Source organism: Prionailurus bengalensis, chromosome F2 (genome assembly GCF_016509475.1).
Source record: "Prionailurus bengalensis isolate Pbe53 chromosome F2, Fcat_Pben_1.1_paternal_pri, whole genome shotgun sequence".
NCBI lineage: Eukaryota > Metazoa > Chordata > Mammalia > Carnivora > Felidae > Prionailurus > Prionailurus bengalensis.
The window spans coordinates 33,238,474-33,261,886 of record NC_057353.1 but is presented as its reverse complement, the minus strand read 5'-3'; the positions used below and the strand labels follow the sequence as shown (position 1 = coordinate 33,261,886).

The 23,413-nt window shown below is 36.2% G+C and overlaps 1 protein-coding gene across 4 annotated transcripts in view; it reads right to left on the bottom strand.

Annotated features, from left to right (window-relative positions):
• The window catches only part of LRRCC1 (leucine rich repeat and coiled-coil centrosomal protein 1), a 43,070-nt gene that overhangs the window by 7,759 nt on the left and 11,898 nt on the right, over positions 1–23,413 (bottom strand). For 3 of the 4 annotated variants that reach the window (XM_043601292.1, XM_043601293.1, XM_043601294.1), the window contains 9 exons: positions 14,485–14,678; positions 14,065–14,212; positions 12,871–13,019; positions 8,252–8,456; positions 7,270–7,409; positions 5,440–5,641; positions 4,860–5,045; positions 3,939–4,113; positions 2,900–3,063 (listed from right to left, as the gene is read on the bottom strand). In XM_043601292.1, the coding sequence (XP_043457227.1) occupies positions 2,900–3,063; positions 3,939–4,113; positions 4,860–5,045; positions 5,440–5,641; positions 7,270–7,409; positions 8,252–8,456; positions 12,871–13,019; positions 14,065–14,212; positions 14,485–14,678 (1,563 nt within the window). Of the gene's footprint in view, positions 1–393; positions 526–2,899; positions 3,064–3,938; positions 4,114–4,859; positions 5,046–5,439; positions 5,642–7,269; positions 7,410–8,251; positions 8,457–12,870; positions 13,020–14,064; positions 14,213–14,484; positions 14,679–23,413 lie in introns of those variants that run through there. The other variant, XM_043601295.1, reaches the window with a different exon arrangement.

The following is a 23,413-nucleotide window of genomic DNA, read 5'->3' as shown; positions in this document are numbered from 1 at the left end:
GCAATTATCAATCATAGAGGGAGAAGGAAAAGCGGCACAATAAAAATTTTCAATTACTGTAATTTTGCATTTGAAAAAATGTTTGCATGACAGAAAGAGAAAGAAAACTCTAGGTGGATGACAGATACAGCAAAGACTGATATGCACAGTACGTGTGGCACTAATTAAACTGCTATTTCTACTATATTCAACAGAAGTGCTTTCTGCATCAGGATGAGCAAATAAATGCTTTACCTCAAAACAAAGCATGATTTTATCACTATTAAAATGTCACATAAGAACAGGGTTTACATCTCCCCAAACTTTTTATGCTATCTTCTATACCATGAGCCAGACTTTATCCTGTATGTGCATATTACAAATCAGAGGATAATGAAAGATCAAAACCACCTTAGGCAGCGTTAAATGTCTGCAGGGATTAGGCTTCCTATAGGTGATTTATTCCAATGGCTATTTCTTTGCTTTGTCGGGGCATGCCTGGATGTCTGGAACAGTCTGCTACACACCGACTACTGGTATCAGTCTCTGTAAGTGAGAATAGATGAAATTGGCAGTTCCTATTTTTACCCTCTTTCCTCTGCCCCACTCCACCTTGCCTTTTTTCCTTTTGGGAAGAAGATGGAGGCAAACACACAAATACTGGGAAAGGCCAATTTAAGTATATATTCATAAGAATGATAAACAATGCAGTTCAATTCCTCAGTGTGTTACATATGCAAAAATCTAAGCAAAGATGTTGGGTAGTCTCCTAGTCTTGACCAACATTTGCAAAAAAGTCATGAATTGTTTATTTTGTCCCCCTGACTCTCTGAAGCACTAAGAGTGAGCAGTCTTGACATATGTTATGGGAGTTCACAAAAGCTATAAAAAATCATTATGAAATAACCCTATTAATCAAAAAGAATGATAAACATTGCAGCATCAGAGAGTACTATGACCCAGATATACTGAAAAATACCAAAATAATATATGGGGCAGAAACAGAATTTTTAAAAAAAACTTCTGCTTCTGATTCCCATAGTCAGAAGCTAACTATAGATTCCATTTAATTGAAAATATCACACTCCAAAACATCAAACATCAGTATCAGGTTCATTTGCCTTTTGCAGAGACTTGTTCTCTCTCTATAAACTTTCAATATGAGCCACTAATTTCCCATGATTTTGGCCTAGAGAAAATCCTGAGAAACAACACGATCAGTGACAAACTTTAAAAGACCTGAAGGTTTTCTATTCTATGAACATCCAACCTAACAATAGATAAAGGTCATTATCGGTTTTAGATGAATTTACTGCTGAAAGAAATTATGCCTAACTATCTCTCTCTGTTACATGGTTGGTGGGAAAGCATCCTAATACTCACACCTGTGAGGCTGTGCAGTGTTCTCTAAAGTAAATGTAGTAAGTTATGGGAAAAGAATGATGGGTTGAAAAATCTGAACTTTTTTTTTTTAAAACCAAAACTCTAAAACTAAAACTCAACAGTGTTTTGGCTCCACTGTATCATTCATTACTAGTCATTTCCTTCCTGCTCCGAGACTGACAAGAAGGCAGTAGTCTTCTGTAGACGTAGCTTTGTCAAATCAATGTCTTGTACCCATAGTATCCCCTGCTTTGCTTTGTGAAATTTAAAAAGCAAATCACAAGTCTTTCTGTTTCATACTTAGCTTAACTCAAAGGAAAATATGTTTGGCTAGAATTTTAAAACAAGAAAAAAGGCTTGCTGCTAAAAAATTTCAATAATTTTCACTGCACGTTGGCATGTATGACAGATATATTTGAAATTTTGGATATACTGAAACCAAATTTCAATGGAGTGAACAACAATGTAATTGCTTAGAGTGATACAATTCAGGCATTCATGGCCTAAACCTAGCTAAGGATATAGCAACATGGTCATACAGATTTATTTTCTGTACTTGATAAAGTCAAGTTCTCAAGGAGTTTCTTAAAAATGACTAAGAAAAAGAAAATTAAATCTTAGGCAGTTATAGCTACTCTAAAGAATGAGTTGTTACTTTTAATGGGTGATAATCTCATTTAGAAGTTTTTTAAATACTTTCTCAGTTTTTACACTTTAAAAAAAATATTTATTTTTAGAGAGAGAGAGAGAGAACATGTGTGAGTGGAGGAGGGGCAGAAAGAGAGGGAGAGGGAGAGAGAGAATCCCAAGCAGGCTCCTCACTGTTAGTGTGGAGCCCAACGCAGGGCTCAATCTCACGAACCCTGAGATTATGATTTGAGCTGAAATCAAGAGTTGAACACTTAACCCACTGAGCCAGCCAGGCTCAGTTTTACACTTTAAGAGATAATCTCTAGAAGAAAATTTTGGAGATCAAATTTGATTCAGTGCTCAAGATAAGTTTCAAAAAATTTCTCTGGAAAATTTTCATGTAACATACTTTGAAACAAGTGAACATAGTAGTATTCTCTATTAAGATATGCCATATTGGAGAAGAAGGTGAAATGGTTTCCCCTGGGAACAAGCATAGTTTTACAAACTATTTCTACTTTTAAATACAGAATAGTTGGGTTTTGTCACAATTTTCAGAATTTAGCAATATTAGGAGATCCTAAACAGTGCTCTAAATGGATATTTTAAACATATAAAACATTAATTTACTTAAGATTCCTAACCCTTTAATAACATTATTTTCAGTTATTTCACAGGACCATGATAACATCCCATAAAATTCTGAGGTAAAAGTAATTTAAAGTTATTAAGGCCATAGAGTCATTTTAAAAGGCAAAGGGCATAGATTACATAAGGAAACATCTGATAATGTCCCAAATTCCACAACAGTTGGGATTCACTGAGACAGATATTTATTTGATACTCTGATCCACAGATTTACAAAACTGCCACATGCTCTTTTCCCAAAATAAAGTATCAAACTTACAACTTTTAATTTTCCAATGGTTTCAGTTTGGTCTTCTATGATTTTGCACTTAATTCTTAATGCATCATTATCACGTTCATTTGCCTTTCTCAGAGACTCATTCTCTCTACATAAACTTTCATTTTGAGCCTCTAATTTGCCACGATTTAAGGCTAGAGACGATCCTGAGAAATAAACATCATGAGTTACAAACTTTTAAAGATCTTGGAGAATTTGTATTTTATGAATATCTATTTTAACAATGTAAATAAAAAGTAAATAAAAAGAAAAACTGAATAAAAACCCAAAATACATAAAGCATAATATAAAAGGAAACGGGAAAAGAACCAAAAGGCCCTTTAAACACCTGTGGCTATTTGGAAAACCTAAAGCCACAAATCAAAAACAAGTAACTCAGACATGTGATATTTAATTGATCAACTTATGACATTCAAACAATCATATTAAAGATTCTTATATGGAATGGACAAATGAGCAATTCTCCACTAAGACCAACACCTAGCTATTCATAATTTGTAATCTATGAAGGCCATAAAACAGTGTCTATCTCTTGCTTTAGTGATTGGAAAAGGAGACTAAGAGTAAATATACCTACACCTAAAGTGGTTTTCATTCATACACTATTCTCACATTTCTCTATGTATAACAAAAGTGTTATCAAATTTTTAGGAAAAAACATGAATACTGCATACTATACAAATAATTTAAAATCACTGTGTAAGAATTATTTCAATGACTTAGTTAGTTGAAGCACTGTAAATGTATACCTGATCAGAAAAGTAACCAAATTATGTTGGGAAGAAAACCAAAATTAAGAAAAAAACCAGAGCTGTAACTTCCTAACTAGTGTAATAAACTATTTCACATCTTAGGCATTTCATTTGGCTGTTTGGCTGGCAAATGCTTACTTATCCTTCCATATAAAGTGTTGCCTTTTTTTGGTATGTCTTAGGCAGAATTAATGAGCGCTTGTTTTTCTCATCAATACCCAGAATTGTTGGTTTAGAAGAATGAGCTATTTTCCCTTTGAAAATTTTACCTTGTTGTGCCAGCTCATGCCCCCATACTTTTCTTTCTGTCCTTAAACCATAAATTAGTGATTCCTTGGCGGCTAGCTCAGAAATGAGCTGGACTTTTTCATGCTTGAGAAGTTCTATTTGAATACTCTTCTGCTTGTCATCTTCAATCAAGATTTCAAGGGTGTTGATTTGATTCTGTATATCCCCAAAAAACATCAAAAAAAAAAAAAAAATAGCACAGTATTACATTTAAGTGCTCTATTTTTACTTTTTGCATTTTAGGAGAAAAATTGTTATCTAACCAAATACAAAGTAAATGCTCCTAAATTTTACATTACAAAGGTTTTCATTTTAAGATAAGTGTACGTCATAAAATAAAAAGTCAAATTTTAAGGGACTATTCCTTTAAGAACGCTGAATTTTATTCTAATATCAGTTATCTTAAAAGAGCAATTATACATGTAATACTCAAAATTTCTCACCCAGCATTTATATCAATAATCTAAAGGTCACTTTCTGGAATTAAGTTTTCTTGGGCAAAATACAGCTAATGTCTAAAACTGAGACAACAGCACTAAAAAGGTTAATTTAAGAATTACTATAGCTAGGTCTATCTAAAGACAACCATCACCACCACAAGACTATCAGCAATTTGTGTGCCATTTCCTGAACCTCAACCATCTGAGTATCACCATCACAATTTCTGCTGTATCACAGACAACTGGAACCTATTTACCTAAGTACAGTTCTTAAATTCACTTATTTTATTTAAATACCATTTTAGTGTAAGCAATACAATCTGTGAAGTCATTGTTTAATCTCCTAGTTATATTACTTTTCTCATATGCATCATATATATACTTAGCATTAAAATCATCACAATATACATGAGACTATGATATAAAAAATTAAAGAGGAAATAAAATGTTTCAGTGTTTTACCTGTAAATTTGCTGCTGTTTCCTGTTTCAATTTCGAAACTTCTGCAAGTTTTGTTTTTTGCTCCTTCACCATACAGGTCAAATCTTTAATTAAAGAGGAAGATTCATTTTCTTTTCGTTGCGCCCAAACAAGAGCATGCTTGCTCTTTGCTAACTCAGTTGCAACATTTTCAAAACCATCTTTAACCTATATTTCAAAATTGCATTATAAATAGCAGTTCTCCAAATATTTAGAAACTATTTGTTTCTGTGGCTGTGTTCTAATAAAACTTTATTTACAAAAATAGGCCTAGGGTCTTTAGTTTGCCAATCCCTGCTCTATAGAAATAGAATTCAGGCTTCCCAATTCTTATTCCGGTGCTGTCTTTACTTGACCATTTATAATCTCACTCAGTTTTTGCAACAGCACTGAAGAGTAGCTATATTTTTGTGAAGAAACTAAGGCTCTAAGAATTTAAGTAATTTGCTTAAAATCATACAGGCAACATGTAAATAAAGCTAGAATTCTAAAATGTAGTCCTCTCATCCAACCATATCTTGCTGATTTTGTTTTCAATAAAAAGCTAGATGCCAATTCTTACATCTTTAAATCTTCTGGCTTCAACAGTTAAAGCAATACGGAATTCATTTTCTAAATCCATATACTGTTGGTTTAATGTATCAATTTTTTCTTGGTACTCTTTTATATCTTGTTCATGCTTTCTTTCTTCTTTAGCTACTTCTTTAGCTAAGGCTTCTTGGAACTCAGCATCACTGAGAAACTCCCTTGTTTCAAGTTCTTTCCTGGAATGAAATACAAATAAAAATCGCAGGATGCTATTCATCTGGAAAGAAAAACTTTAAGGCTGTTTAAATAGTTATTAAATATTCTATATTCTCTATTGTTAACTTAAAATCAGCTTCTCACTTTCAAAAACAACCTGGCGGAGGATGGTAGTTAGACGAAGACTATATGTATTCAGTGGTGATGGGGATAAAAGGGGTCTGCTGTATCTTAACTTCACTGAGATAGTTCAGAATCGTTTTATGATTTCTAAAATTCTTCAGGTGCATTTGTAGAAGTCAAGTTCTACTTCACTGTATCTTCTTTGACATACAACTGTGACATACAACTAATATAGTCTGACTGGTACTGGTGGTTGGTTAAGAGAAAAAAATCAGTTAAAGTGTGAAAGTATTCACTGGTCTTTTGATATATATAGGGCAAGTTTATTTAAATATGAGTTAATTCTTTACAGTTTTCCACTATTTTTCCTGAATAAGTCAAACCCATAATACAAAATCCATTATTTCTAGTTTTGGTTTCTTTAAATCAGAACAAGAAGTTAAAAGATATCTGCGAAGGAAACTAAGTGCAAAATTTTAGATTTTTACAATTATTTCCCCCCTCATCTTTCATAGTCGTTCTGCCCCTGCACATGTTGACAATTTTCCCCGGTGCATCAAAATTTAAATTTATACAGTAAAAATTTCATTTACATAAGGGCAAAAACAAAACAGGTTTGGTAACAAACACAATTAACTCCTGCAAATACACAATTCAACTGGTAGGGCAGTAAGTAGATAACTAGCTGCAAGTGTTCAAATTATTGTGGACTCCACAGAGCAGGGCTGGCAAACTATAAGTGATGGACCAAATCTGGCCGGAGACTCTTTTTTGGAAATAAACTTTTATTGGAACATAGCCATGCCCATTCATTTACATATTGCTTATGGCTACTTTATTACTACAAAAATATAGTTAGGTATGGCCTGCAAAGCCTAAAATATTTTCTATCTGGCCCTTCAATGAAAAAGTTTGTTGACTCCTGCACTACAGAGGAATAAAGGCTATTGATTAATTTAACAGGCAGTTACCTGGGGGTCAATTAAAATAGTTTTCTCGGGGCTCCTGGGTGGCTCAGTCGGTTAAGCGTCCGACTTCAGCTCAGGTCATGACCTCACACTCTCAGTTTGAGCCCCACGTCGGGCTCCTTGCTGACAGCTCGGAGCCTGGAGCCTGCTTCCGATTCTGTGTCTCCCTCTCTCTCCGCCCCTCCCCTGCTCACACTCTGTCTCTGTCTCTCTCTCTCAAAAATAAACAAACATTAAAGAAAAAAAATTAAAAAAAAAATAGTTTTCTCTACTACAATGACTGACTTTTGGTTGGGCTTGAAAAAATGCAAAATGAGTTTCATTATTATAATTTCTTACCTCAATAAAGCCACCTATTTGTTTTTAAGCTATCAGTTCTTTCTGTAAGACTGATTTTAATGCATACCTAAACATGTTATTTTCCATGAGCTAATTCTGTCAGACTTCAGCACTGATCAATCAGTCTAGCTTTAGGTAAGTGAGTAAGGTAGGGAGGAACCAAGAAGCTTTCTTTCTCTATTTTTAAAAGTCATTTTCCTGATGTATTTTTCATTTACCTGTGTTCTTGTTCTTTCAATGTAAGAACTTCATGAAGTTGTTGTACTTGTTCCTTTTCTTGATGAAGAGAAGTTCTAAGTAAGTTTATTTCTCGATCAGCAGCAGCAGCTTTGAGCTCCATCTCTTGGATAAGTCGTATCTGAGTAAATATATACATTACAGTATTTAGATAATACTCTCCCTGCTTCTATTTTAATGCTACTTCCCCAAAGAAAACTGACTTCTAAATAGAACCTGGTGACTAAGTTGATTTTTTTCCAAATTTATTAAATTAATGATGCCATGGTCACATAAAAGTACAGTCTTAGAAGCATCGGACTAGCATTAACTATTGTTTAGTTACATCATAGACCTCAATAACTTCCACTCAAAAGGCATGAAAATGAAATATCTTCGGGATCCCCAAAGAGACTTTTAAAACTTGGCTCCCAGAACATAAGCCTAATAACCTCCAATATTTCCACCAACTATTCTTAAAACTGCTTTGCAAGTGCTAGTCAGAAATAACTCCACAGTGGGGAGTGGGGGGCCTGACTGGCTCAGTTGGTAGAGCATCCAACTCTTGATCGGGGGGTTGCTAAGTTCAAATCCTACATTGGGTGTAGAGATTACTTTTATTTTCAGCATGAAAGTGACGTGGGGTGGAGGGTCAGAGAGAGAGGGAGAGAGAATCCCTAGTAGGCTCTGCACTGTCAGCACAGAGCCAGATGTGGGGGCTTGTACCCGTGAACCGTGAGATCATAACCTGAGATGAAATCAAGAGTCTGACATTTAACCGACTGAGCCACCCAAGTGCCCAAAACAAAATCTTTAAAAAAAAAAAGAAAAAGAAAGAATTCCACAGGAATTGTTACATTTAAATTAATTTTTGCATATACTCTAACATCTTTGAAGTTTACTCTATAACAATATAACTTGTTTCAAGATGAAAGCTATGAATTTGTGTTAATTCACATGGTTGACGGATTTAAAGAGAAATACCTGTGCTGCTTGCTGTTGCCCCTTCTGCCTCTCCATTTTTTCTAATGCTTTTTCCAGGGTTCTTAAGTGTCTAATGTGATACTCTTGTTGATCTCTTGCTTTGATTAATTCAATACTTAGATTTTTTACTTCATTTTGAAGTTTGTGAACCATAACTTCGAGTTGTGCTTTGGAATTTCTCTCTTTATATATAATTTCCTTTAACCTAAAGCGAAATTGAATGTGGTTTTAAGTATATTACACATACAAAAGGTTAAAAATTGTAGTAAACAGGGGTGCCTGGGTGGCGCAGTCGGTTAAGCGTCCGACTTCAGCCAGGTCGTGATCTCGCGGTCCGTGAGTTCGAGCCCCGCATCGGGCTCTGGGCTGATGGCTCAGAGCCTGGAGCCTGTTTCCGATTCTGTGTCTCCCTCTCTCTCTGCCCCTCCCCCGTTCATGCTCTGTCTCTCTCTGTCCCAAAAATAAATAAAAAATGTTGAAAAAAAAATTAAAAAAAAATTGTAGTAAACATTAAAGGTTACAGTAAAGAGGAAATTTGAAGTAGGTTTCAAATCCTCATTAGGTAAAAATGGCTGAAAAACAATATAATACAACTCTCTCCCATCCCTGAAACAAACACTGTGCCAAAAGGGAAAACACTCCATACAAATTAATAAAATTTTATCTTTTTTTTTTTTTTAATTTTTTTTTTCAACGTTTATTTATTTTTTGGGGGACAGAGAGAGACAGAGCATAAACGGGGGAGGGGCAGAGAGAGAGGGAGACACAGAATCAGAAACAGGCTCCAGGCTCTGAGCCATCAGCCCAGAGCCTGACGCGGGGCTCGAACTCACGGACCGCGAGATCGTGACCTGGCTGAAGTCGGACGCTTAACCGACTGCGCCACCCAGGCGCCCCAATAAAATTTTATCTTATATGAACTTTGCTATTCAACAGCAAAACTTTATTAAACACCTAATTTGTTTCAGACATTATGCTAGGTATGGGCTTAAAAGCAAGCTAGATGGATTAAGATACAGCCTGTGCCTTCAAGGAGTTCAAGGAGAGGGAAGAGACATGGATACAGTTACAAAGCTGTAAGAGAGAATTGATATATAAATAGATACCTGGAAGTTAACTTTGACAAAGTATTGATCCCAGCTTTGTAATAGTTGGAACCATTTGATTACAACTGAAAACTCTTAACTAAGTTAAAAGAGAGAATCTGTTGACCTACATGACCATTCAGAGAATGGGGTGCACTATTCTGAGGAGCCCCTGAAACCAAGGACATGAAGACCATAAGGGCTATTTGTAATTCTCTACAGGCTGGTTTCTGTTTTCCTAATGTAGGCTTCCTTGTAAAGTATGGAGAGAAGGAAATGGGCTCACATCCTAACAGCCCTGAGGACCAAATAGAAAAGATTGTCTTTCTCTAGTTCAACTTAGAAGAGAGTTCTAGGAAAGGTCTGATTAGTCCAATTTGGTTCATATGCCCACTGTATGCACCAATCACTGTGGCCATGGACTTAGGCATTTCGTTTACCCAGCTTGGGTCAGATGTTCATCTCTTGACCAATATTATATAGGCAGAGAGGCAAATGATGAAAGAATACAAGTCTGGTGTTTGAAAATGGTACAACATGGGTGCCTGGTGGCTCAGTCAGCTGAGCGTCCTCTGACTCTTGGTTTTGGCTCCGGTCATGATCTCATGGTTTCATGAGTTCAAGCCCCGCATCAGGCTCTGCACTGACAGTGTGGAGCCTGCTTGGAATTCTGTCTCTCCCCAATTCCACTCTCTTTCTGCTCCTCCCTCACTTGCACTGTCTCTCTCAAAATAAATAAACTTAAAAAAATTTTTTAAAAAGAAAATGGGACAACAAACAGCAAAGACACAGCCTCATGAATAAATTACTGAGCTAGGCAGCCACTCCTATATATATTTACTATAATTTCCAAGCCACAACTGAAAAAAGTACATATATCCATCAGGTGCTATACTAGTCATTTCTCCAATTCTTATCCTTACTATGTCTCCTCTTCCCTTTGAGAGTAGTCTCCGAACTGGTCTTCCTTTGTTTACTTTCTCAACGACAGTTTGGTGTGAAAGAGTATTAGCCTTTATTCTGTGGACCACCATATTTGGTGAATGAGGCAGAGCAGCTACGGATCAGTACAATCAGAACAACCATCTAAGCAAGAGATAAGGGCCTAAACTAAGGTGACAGTCTCAGGATAAAGAAAAGATAGTTCAACATCTTTTAGCAAGTAGAATAAAAAGATACCAATACCAACTGGTTATGGGATATGAGAACAAGAAAGAAGCAAAAAAAAAAAATGATTCCTAAATTGCTAGCTTTGGTGGCTGACTGGATGAGACATCATTTATTAGAACAGAGAATATAGGGGCGCCTGGGTGGCGCAGTCGGTTAAGCGTCCGACTTCAGCCAGGTCACGATCTCGCGGTCCGTGAGTTCGAGCCCCGCGTCAGGCTCTGGGCTGATGGCTCAGAGCCTGGAGCCTGTTTCCGATTCTGTGTATCCCTCTCTCTCTGCCCCTCCCCCGTTCATGCTCTATCTCTCTCTGTCCCAAAAATAAATAAACGTTGAAAAAAAAAAAAAATTAAAAAAAAAAAAAAAAAAAAAAGAACAGAGAATATAAAATAAGGGAGCATGATAAGTCTACTTGTGGACATGCTGATTTAAGACACTTATGAGCAAGGTACACAAGGTATTTCTGGTAGATAATCAGATGATCAGATCTGTTGTTCATCAAGGAGATCTGGATGACATATAAAGACTTGGGGGTTTATAGGTTATGTGTTAAAAGCATAGGAAAGAAGATTGAGTTTCTGAAATAATGTATATTCAGAACATGGCGCCTAGATGTTAGACTCTATTAGGGATGAGGAATGCAGAGTCCCTACTAAGTCCCTTAAGGGGATATGAAAGTGTGTGAGGATCTAATGCCAAACGAACATTTGAGGTATAAATAAAGGCAAATCAGAAATGATTGAAGCTGAATTTTTAAGAAAATAACGAATATATAACATGGTAAACATTGACAACAATGGAGAAGTTAAGCAAGGATAAAGATGAAGTGTGCCCAAAGCCTTTCAATTTAAATGGAAGCTGGCTAGCAGCCCCAGACACTGCTTCCTCAAAAATCCCATTAAATAATACCTACAATACAGAATAAAGCAAAAATGCATACACCTACAATTAAAAACAAGAGAAAACATAATGTCAAAGTCTGGAAGAAATTTTGATTAGAAGAAAAACAAAACTAAGTTAAAATAAAAACCACCCCTAAAACACTCACGCTTTGCCTCATAAAACTACAACTTCATAAAAGTGTGGGGGGGGGGGGGGCGGGGGGGAGGATATATCCTCAGGGTCCCAGGGGCTCTGTAAATCTACCACTGCACTCTGTTAGCTAAGTATGCACCTAATGCAAATAAGAGTACTGTTTTTCTGAGGCCGTCATAGACTGTTAATGTATCCATTCTGTTTCTTTACCCCTGACCAGCATCTTCTTACATCAAAGACAGCATGTCCCAAAACAAATAAGGCAGGAAGTTGGTGGGTGGTGGTAATAGTAATAGTAATAGTAATAGTAATAGTAATAGTAATAGTATAATGCATCATGCTTATATAACAGAGGTTCTCAGAGAACACATGATGAGTATCATAATTTTCCTTATAATGCATGGGTACAAAGTATGAGAGAAGTAGGTAGTGGGGAATAAAAAATAACACACAAGTACCACAACATTTTATGAGTTAAATGCCTAAAAGAACCTGGGAATTGGGCTAGGAGCTGTGTACATCAACTTAACTAATCTGTTAAGATCATAGAAGGGAATTTATCCACTGTACAAACAGATAGGAAATGGAACGGAGAACAACTTCCCAAACGCTATCTGTTGGCAAATACTGAATCTAGAAACAGTGTGCTCATTCAAGGATAAGACACATAAATCAACAAGCACTATGGAGAAAAGTCTTGTAACTGTTTGAGGAAAAGTATCACTTTAGAAATAATTACCTACAGGAAACAGAAGATGACGTTACTGTAATTTCAGAAAACTGGTATTCTTACAGAATGGAGTAAGACAAACCTGCATTAAAGAATACATACAGGACAAAAAAAACCAAAAACCAAAAACCAAAAACCAAACAAAAAAAAAAACATAAAATGGGAAATGGAAATGGATAAGATGGAAAAACAGAAATACCAGAATAAGAAACTTGGGCTATCTGGTACCAAAGCCCACTGCAGAAGAGAAAATGCAACAGACCAAATATGACCTCCAAAGCTGAAAGTTCGCCAATCCCTACCCTTAACAGAAACCAACACTTTACAGGAAAAAACTGCCAATCCCTGTTCCAGTCTCTTGCTCTTCTTCACTTATAATACTTAAATTTATCTAACACTTCTCAGCTTGAGGGCAGCAGCTTGACGGCAAATAAGTGTACCTTGAATCCTTCATTTACAAAAAAAACTTATAAAGCATTAAATCTTTAAATAAAATGAGTTCAAAACAAACTAAAACCACATACATTGTTTTTGGTCTTACTACAGCTAGCATAAACTGAGGTACTCCAGTTCTAAGTTAGATTTACAGACTTTGCCCTTACCTATCTGTGGTGAGCATAGCCAGGGTATGAAAACCTTTTTTCTCCTTTGCATGTTTGTGCAGTTCATCAATATAATTCCTAAGTTTCTTTTCAGCTTGTTCAGCTTTCCACCTCTTCTCTCTCTCTTGGTCTAGTTGTTGAAGGAGTGTCTGAAAGAAAACAATAGGCTTATGTGAACCTAGAAAAGTTACCTAACCTTTCACTGCCTCAATTTTATCATTTGTAATATAGAAATAATAGTTATCTAATTTAAAGGGCTGTGGTAAGAATTAAACAAACTAATGGAAGTAAAGCACTATATAGAACAGTGGAGAACAGTGCCTGGTACATAATAGCCACTCAATAAATGTTAGCTGGTATTATTATTGTCCTAGTGATTATTATCTTTCAAACATTAAAGCCTCTACACTTGAGAATAGGGGGAGGAAACCAATGGCATGAAAGGTGTGATACAGGTTAAAAAGCAATTATTCTACTGGAACAACAATGCACATTACAATTGAAAGTGTAAGTAGCACTTCACAAATAAAGCAAGGGCAAATTGATGGAAAATATAAATCAATGTGTACTAAAATTCTTAACAACATGAGAATGATTAAATACTGAAGAATATTTAAATTTCTAAAGGCCTTTTTTTTTTCTTTTTAAGTTAAGCTCCCTGCCCAACGCTGGGATCAAATTCACGACCCCAAGATAAAGAGTTGTACGCTCTACTGGGTGCCCTTAAAGCCCTCTTAATCTGGGATCTATGCATCCAAAATTGGGTTTCAGCAGAGTACGTGAAAACCTTGAAATTATACACATTTTTTGAGTGTGTAAAGTAGACTCTCAGAGAAGACCCATAAATTTCCTTAGAAATTTAAAAGGGTCTGAGACCCAAAAGAAAGGAACCACTGTTTTAAGAAATAAGACTTTGAAAATTCTGATGTTTTTTTCTCCATAAGATATAACAAATGATTTCACCAAAATCTGACCTTAGATAAATGTATAATTTTCATTCCTTTACAATTTGCAAAAATAGTGTTATACAAAATCTGCAAATCAGGAAGGGAAAAACAACCCAAACCATCACCCTAATAAAATCATATGCAGTATTTTTTGCTCATAAAAACATGCATTATTTTACTAGGACTAATTCTACATTTAAAACTAAGATTATTCACATTCATTTTTTCTTAATCTCCTATGCCATACCCGGTAAGTGGTGTCTTCTGAGCTACTATTGTCTACTTTAATGATCTCCTTTTTCTGTTCTTCTGATTCTTCTAATGTATTACAGTTTGCTAAAGATGATCTTACATATAAGTCTTTAAAGAAAGGTTGTTTCATTTTACGATTACAACTGCAAAGAGAAAAACACAGGTAATAACTCGGAAATGTATAGTATTTATTCTACTTTACACAACTTAGGTAATGACGGTCTATCAGAGAAAGGGATCCTTTTGTATAAATGTATATAAACGTGCTGATCAAATCTGAGCCAGCAAGGCTGAAAAGTCAAATCTCTGACATTAGAAGAGTAAGAAATATCACTCTAAGCTTTAAAGGAACAAGCCAACAGTATTAACTTGTATCTCTGCGCCTTATTCATATTTCTAAAACTAAAACAATTACCTCATAAAAGGGTTGTTTTTGTTGTGGTGCTTAATAGTCTGAATAGTTTTGGAATAGTATGGGATTTTTGATCTTCGAGGAATTCTCCTATTACATTCTTTTCTGTTTCCATATTCGCTTTCAGAAGTCATATCCGTATCTCTTTTTGGTCTGAGATCTTTCTCGGGCACATTACTTATTAAAGAATCGGAAGTCTAGAATAAAAGAACCAGCAAGGTTTGTTAAAGTTCAATTCAGTATAAAAGATTTAAATGTGATATTTCCTAAAACATTATGACTTTTTACAAGATTAAGAGTTTATAAACTAGGTATGTTTAGAATTAAAGACAGGAAATTCAGCTTCTGGTATGGACAAATAAGTTCCGACAAGGTTGATTCTCAGGACAGCAATCACAAACTCTAGGAAAAATATAAACAACAATAAACAAAAACTATTTGGACACCCTGGAAAGTGAACAAAAGCTGGCTTATTCTATAGTTGACACTCAGAAAAAATGACCAGAACAGGGTGTTTCTATTTTTATGGTTTTTTTCACTTGAGAGCTTAACACAATCAGCAGTACGTAGGGAATCTGAAGTTTCAGGTAGAAAAACCATAGACCTTTGGGCCTAAAGAATCACAGGCTAGTACAGACTACAAGAAGCCAGTAAAACATAAAAAAAAATAAATAAACTGCTGCCCAAGACAGACAAATTTATAGTTCGAGTGAAAGCAAGTTAAATGTTTCTACATCTGAAGTATCAGTCTTTGGAGGGCTATAATAGCATCTGAAGTCTCCACAACCTAACATTCACAATGTCCAGGATAAAATCCAAAATTATTCACCATAGGAAAAACCAACAAAATATGACCTATTCTCAAGGGAAAACGCAATCAGTGGAGACCTAACTTGAGAGGACTCAAATATTCAAATAAGCAAAAACAACAGACTATTACTTGGCTATAAAAAAAGAATGAGATATTGCCATTTATGACAACATGGATGGACCTAGGGTATTTTGCTAAGTGAAATAAGTCAGAGAAAGACAACACCATGTGATTTCACCCATATGTGGAATCTAAAAATCAAAACTAACGAACGTACAAAAAAATCATAAAGTGACCCATAAATACAGAGAACAAACTGGTGGTTTCCACAGTGGAGGGGATGGAGGGATGAGAGAAATGAGTGAAAGAGATGGGAAGGTAGAGGTTTCTAGTTATGGAACGAATAAATCAGCATAGGGAATACAGTCAATGGTACTGCAGTAACATTGTATGATGACAGATGGTAGATATAATTGTGGTGAGCATATACAGAGTTGGTGAGGTCAAAGGTTACACACATAGTTACTATGTGACCTAGAATTTCACTACTAGATACATAGCAAAAAGAAATGAAAACCTGTGTCTACCCAAAAGCTTACTCATGTATGTTCATAGCAGCATTTCTCATAATAGTCAAAAAATGGAAATTAAGCAAAATACCCAAAAATAATGGATAAAATGTGGTATATTCACTCAATAGATTAGCTGACACACACAAAAAAATGAAGTACTGATACATACTACAAAATAGATAAAACCTGAAAACATTATACTAAGTGAAAAAATAGTCACAAAAGGCCACATATTGTATGACTCTATTTACATGAAATTTCCAAAATAGGCAAATCCAGAGAAAAATAAAATTTACTAGCGGCTGCCTAGGACTGGAGGGAAATGGTAGTGACTGCTAATGCGTACAATTGAATTGCACAGTAAGTGAATTATAACTCAATAAGGCGCTTATTAAAAACTGATTAAAGAAAAAAGATTTATCATATAAATTACAAGCATAAGAAGGCTGGAATGGCTATATTAATATCACATATAACAGACTTCGAGAAAACAATACTTCCAGAGACAAAGAGGAATATTTCATTAGGAAGACAAAGCAGCTGTAAACACATACATGCTTAATACCAGAGCTTCAAAATATAATAAGCAAATGTTCAGAGAATTAAAGTAAGAAACAGACCAATCTACACTCTTAGATGGAGATTTCAACACCTTGCATGCAAGGGCTAGAACCAGACAACAAATAAATTTTTAAAAAATCACTATCAGCAACTGATAGAACTAGACACAAAAATCAGTAATGATACAAGTCATCTTAAAATACTATTAGTCATCCTGACTTAGCAAGTTTACAATACACATTCTGTTCAAGTGCACAAAGATCCACCAAGATAGACCATATGCTGGGCTATAAAATAAGTCTCAGTAAATTTAAAGAGTAAAATTATCCAGAATGTTCTCTGACAAAATGGAAGGAAATTAGAAGTTACTAGCAATAAACATGTCTAGGAACCACAAATATTTGAAAATTAAATAAGACAGTTCTAAATAATCCTTGGATGACGGAAGAAATCACAAGAGAAATTAGAAAATACCTACAGCTAGATGATGAAAAACAGATGTCTAAAAATTTGTGAAATGTAGCTAACGCAGTATTTAAAATTTCTTATTGCTTTAAATGTTTAATTAATTTAACTAGACGACTGGTGTAAAATCAGTAATCTAAGCACTTACATTAAGAATTTAAAAAATGGGGAGTTAAGACCGTGGAGTAGTAAGAGGACTCTGGACTTGTCCCCTAAACACAGCTAGATCAACATTAAACCATTCTGAACACCTAGGAAATCGATCTGAGGATTAATAGAACCTAGATAATTTGAGGGAGAGAACACTGCAGGTACAGCGCAGAGAGGTGAATTGAGGGAGAGAAGAGCTGTGGTACAGCAGAGGGGAAGGAGCCATTTTCACAGAGAGGAGAAAGGCACAGGGTGAGAGAGAGCAGCGTATTGAGTTTGTGCAAGAAGACACTCCCCTTGAAAGCAGCTAGAGGGGGAGTGAAAACATGAACAGGGGTCTGCACAAGAAGACTGTTCGCCAAAAGCAATGACAAAGGAAAAAGGAGAAGGTATCACTACTATCCGTTTTTATACACAGCAGTGTCTAAAGTTTCAGAGCTCAGCCTGGCTGGTGCTCTGGCAAAGAAGCAGGGTGGAACACCAGGAGCAGGCAGCAGTGTCCAAGGATCCCCTGGGTCCCCCGGGGAGAAGCAGTTCCCCTGCTTGGAGTGCATTTGGTACAGGTGATAAGCTCTCTCCCCAGGCAAAAGACCTAGTGGGTGCCATCAAGCTACCACATTCACCCATATAAGAACGATGATGTCAGCTGAGGGCAGCAAATCCTGGTGCCAGCTGTGTGTTGTGATTTACCATAAACTGAGCCACTGCCACAGCATGGTGATGCGACTATTTCCAGTGACAAGCTGGCCCTGGCCACAGGGTGGTGAGATGCTCCCTCAGATCACTGTGGTTTCAAACCGTGGGGGTCTCTGAAGTGTGGGGTTCCAAAACAGAGCCTCACCTGAGACAAAACATTGTTAAAATATCTGTACTACCCAAAGCAATCTACCCCCTTAATGCAATCCCTATCAAAATACCACCAGCATTCTTCAGAGCTAGAACAACCCTAAAATTTGTATGGAACCACAAAAGACCCCAAATAACCAAAGCAATCCTGAAAAAGAAAAACAAAACTAAAGGGGTCACAATTCCAGATTTCAAGCTATATTACAAAGCTGTAGTGATGAAGGCAGTATGGTATTGGCACAAGAAGAGACACACAGATCAATGCAACAGAATAGAAAACCCAGAAATAGATCCAGAACTATATGGTCAACTCATCCTTGACGAAGCAGGAAAGAACATCCAATGGAAAAAAGTCTCTTCAACAAATGGTGTTGGGATAACTGGATGGCTACATGCAGAAGAATGAAACTGGACCACTTTCCTTTTTTTTCTTTTTAATGTTTACTTTCGAAGAGACAGCAAGCAGGGGAGTGGCAGACAGAGAACCACAAGCAGCCTCCGCACTGTCACTGCAAAGCCCAATACAGGGCTTGAACTCAAAAACCATGAGATCATAACCTGAGCCAAAATCAAGAGTCAGACGTCTAACCAACTGAGCCACCCAGGTGCCCATGGACCACTTTCTTACACCATACACATAAATAAGACCTAAATGTGATGAAAGACCTAAATGTGAGACAGGAAACCATTAAAATCCTAGAGGAGAACACAGGCAGCAACCTCTTTGACCTCGGCTACGGCAACTTCTTAGCAGACACATCGCTGAAGGCAAGGGAAAGGAAAGCAAATGTCAACTACTGGGACTTAATCAAGATAAGCTTCTGCACGGCAAAGGAAACAATCAACAAAACTAAAAGGCAGTCTACAGAATGCGAGAAGGTATCTGTGAAAGACAAATCTAATAAAGGGTTAGTATCCAAAATCTGTAAAAAACTTACAAACAACACCCAAATGCAACACCCAAAAACAAATAACCTAGTAAGAAATGGGCAGAAGACATGAACAGACAATTTTCCAAAGACATCCAGGTGGCTAACAGACACATGAAAAGATGCTCAACGTCATTCATCATCAGGGAAATACAAATCAAAACCACAGTGAGATACCACCTCACACCTGTCAGAATGGCTAATGTTAACAACTCAAGGCAACAATAGACGTTGGCGAGGATGTGGAGAAAGAGGATCTCTTTTGCATTGCTGGTGGGAATGCAAACCAGTGCAGCCACTCTGGAAAACAGTATAGAGGTTCCTCAAAAAATTAAAAATAGAACTACCCTATGACCCAGCAATTGCACTACTAGGCATTTATCCAAGGGATACAGGTGCACTGTTTTGAAGGGACACATGCACCCCCATGTTTGTAGCAGCACTATCGACAATAGCCAAAGTATGGAAAGAGCCCAAATGTCCATTGATGGATGAATGGATAAAGAAGATGTGGTATATATATACAATGGAGTATTACTTCGCAATCAAGAAGAATGACATCTTGCCATTTGCAACTAGAGGGTATTATGCTAAGTGACATTAGTCAGAGAAAGACAAAAATCATATGACTTAACTCATATGAGGGCTTTAAGACACAGAACAGATGAACATAAGGGAAGGGAAGCAAAAATAATATAAAAACAGGGAGGGGAACAAAGCATAAGAGACTCTTCAAATATGGAGAACAAACAGAGGGTTGCTGGAAGGGGGATGGGCTAAATGGGTAAGGGGCATTAAGGAATCTACTCCTGAAATCACTGTTGCACTATATACTAATTGGGATGTAAATTAAAAAATTAAAAATTAAAAAAAGAAACATCAGGTATTGGGGGATGCAGAGAAAGGGGAGCTCTCTTATACTGTTGGTGGGAATGCAAACTGGTGCGGCCACGCTGAAGAACAGTATGAAGGTTCCTCAAGAAACTAAAAATAGAACTACTCTACAATCCAGCAATGGGACTATTAGGTATTTACCCAAAGGACACACACACACACGACTCGGATATTTATAGCAGCATTATCAACAATAGCCAAACTATGGAGAGAGCCCAAATGTCTACTGACTGATGAATAGATAAAGAGGTGGTATATATATATTCAATGCAATATTACTCAGACATCAAAAAGAATGAAATCTTGCCATTTGCAACAAGGTGGCTGGAGTTAGGATGTATTATGCTAAGCAAAATAAGTCAATCAGAGAAAAGATGAATACCATATGATCTCACTCATTTGTGGAATTTAAGAAACAAAACAGAAGAACATATGGAAGGGGGAGAGAAGGGAGGGAAATAAACCACAAGAGTCTATTAAGACAGAGAACAAACTACGGGTTGACAGAGGGAGGTGGGTGGGAGAGGGCCTAGATGGGTCATGGATACTAATAAGGGAACTTGTGATGAGCATTGAGTGTTGTATGCAGGTGATGAATCACTGAATTCTATTCCTGAAACCAATACTGCACTACATTAATTAACCAAAATTTAAGTTAAAAAAAAAGGGAAAAAAAGAGCTGAAAAATGAAGGGTATACTCAAAAGTAAATAGAAGAAATAAAAAAATGTAGGAATCAATAATACAGAAAACAGAAAGCAGATAAAATTAACAAAACTGGGGCACCTGGGTGGCTCAGTTGGTTGAGTGTCTCTTGATTTCAGCTCTGGTCATGGTCTCATGGTTCACAGGATCAAGCCCAGCATCGGGCTCTGGGCTGACAGCGCTGAGCCTGCTTGGGATACTCTGTCTCTCTCTCTGCCCCTTCCCTGCTCACTCTCTCTCTCTCTCTCAAATAAATAAACTTAAGCAAAACTAACAAAACTGATTTTTGTAAAGAAAAACAAAACCCTTGGTAAACTGACCAAGACCAAGAAAAAAAAAAAATACATGAAATAAGAGAGAGAGGAAGAGAGAGAGAAGACACAAATCCTCATGCTACAATTAAAGTAAAAAGAAATACTCCTCACGAGCAAATATGTAAAACCCTCATAAAACATTGATTAGAAACTAAATCCAAGAATATACAAAAGGATCCTATATCATAATTAAATGAGGTTTATTTAAAAAATGCAATGTTTGTTTAACACTTGGAAATTAATGTAATTTACACTATTATGTGAGTAAAAAGAAAACCGTAAGATCAGAAAAAGCATTTGACAAAAAAATATCAACATCAGAAAACTCAGCAAATTTGGGACAGAAGTAAACTCCTTAATTTGATAAAAGGGCAACTATGAAAAACATAAGACTAACATCATACTGAATTGTGAAATATCGAAGGCTCTCCTAAGATGAGAAACAAGGCGAAAGTGCCCACTCTCACTATTTATCATCAGTATTGCAATGGAGATCCTAGCTCTTGCAACAAAGCAAAAAGGAACAGCATAAAGATCAGAGAAGAAAGAAAACTGTCTCCATATGATCATTTATGTAGAAAATCACCAGGAATATAAAAACAAGTATTAGAACTAATAAGTAAATTTAGCAAGGTCACAGGACCCAAGCGCTATATGTGTGTATGTGTGTGTGTGTGTGCATATATATATATATATAAAAATATAAATTATATTTCACAAATAAGCAGCAATCATGGGATCTGAAACCACAAAAACTGTTTGATTTGTGCTACTGTAAAACATAAAACATTTAGGAATAAATTTAATAAAAGATATGCAAAACTTGTATACTAAAACTACTGCTGAGAGCAATGAAAAAGATCTAAATAATAGAAAGACATAGATAGAATGATTTCAAAGTTATGCTGAGTGTGGGGTGCCTGGGTGGCTCAGTGGGTTAAATGATAGACTTCAGATCAGGTCATGATCTCACCATTCTTGAGTTCAAGCCCCATGCTGGGCTCTGTGCTGACAGCTCAGAGGCTGGAGCATGCTTCAGATTCTGTGTCTCTCTCTCTATTTGCCCCTTCCCTCCTTGTGCTCTCAGTCTCTCTCTCTCTCAAAAATAAATAAACATTAAGAAAAAAAAAAAGTTATGCTGAGTGAAAGAGACCTTACACAAAAGAGTATATACTGTATGACTGCATTTATATTAGGTTCTGGAAGAAGCATTCAATAATCTATGATGAAAAAGTGAGAAAAGTGATTGCCTTGGGGGATCAGAAGACAGTGAGAAGGGGTAATGCTGAGCACGGTAATGTTTATCTTCTTAGAAGTTTGGGTAACAGATATATATATACTGTAAATATACACATCTATATTTTACATCAAAAGAGATGATGGTTAAAAAAAATACTGAACTCAATAGTTAAGTTATTTTGGGGGAAGTATACCAATGCTTAAGTGTTTTGGGGGAAGTATACCAATACACGTAATTTACTTTGAAATGTGTCATAAGGTACTTTTTCAAAATTTATTTTAATTTTTTTTATTTGAAAGAGAGAGAGAGAGCACACATCCAAGCAAGGGAGAGGGGTAGAAGAGAATCTTAAGCAGGCTCCATGCTCGGCAGGGAGCCCGACGTGGGGCTCGATCCCACACCCCTGGGATCATGACCTGAGCTTAAACCAAGAGTCAGATGCTCAACTGACTGATCCACCCAGGTGCCCCATGTCATGAGACAGTTTGATAAATAAATAAATGGATAGATATATGATGAAATAAGTAAAGTAAAATGTTGGTGGCGGAATCTAGTTGGTGGGTATACTGGTATTCACTAATAAATCCTTTCAAGTTTGCTCTAAATTTGAAAATTTCATCATAAAATGATAGGGAAAAACTAAAAGACAAAAGTCTTCACAGAGAACTCTCAAAATCAGTATAATAATTCTAAGTCCCATAGTTAAAAGTATCATTGTAGTATAACACATTTTCAGTTAATGACTTCACTTATAAATTACTACTTTTGAAATAAGAGTGTATACATCAACTGAAATTAAAATTTTACGTTTACCTTCCACACCAGGTAGGTTAGCAGATAAGAAGTTATTTACCTAATTTTGTTTTTAATATGTGGAGCAATGAGTCATGTTTTTTCCCCCTGTTAGCTAGAGTCCTATTTTTGGTTACAAGGTAGGAAGAACTGTCACCATAACTGAGTAAAAAGCATGATGGTGGAGAGAATACCAGACTGGTTATTAGAGATTTGGGTCTGAAGCTCAATTCTCTTACTAATAAGGATGCTTCAAGTCCCAAGTTTTTTTTCCATAAAATAAGAATGATATGTTAAAACCTATCTACTTGATTGGGTTGTTGTGAAAATGAAAGGAGGATGGCATAAGAAAAGCCGCAAAAGTTCACTTCATATTTAAGTTACTCAACTTAAATCTAAGTTCTGACATTGGTAGAAGAGTCAACCATTAGAAAAGATGTACGATGAAATCTGAAGAAATGGAGACGTCTGAAAGCTCAGTGACATGTTATCAACAATATCAAAGAATGTGTAGGCTGGCATTGTTGTCCCAGTTCTATTATGATCTACCTATGTGGCCCAAATGAAATCTCTAGAGATTTCTGGCGAACAAAATCCTTACAGCCTTATTAATTCACTGACCTAAGGTAGATCTCTTGTTTACTGAAGCACTGT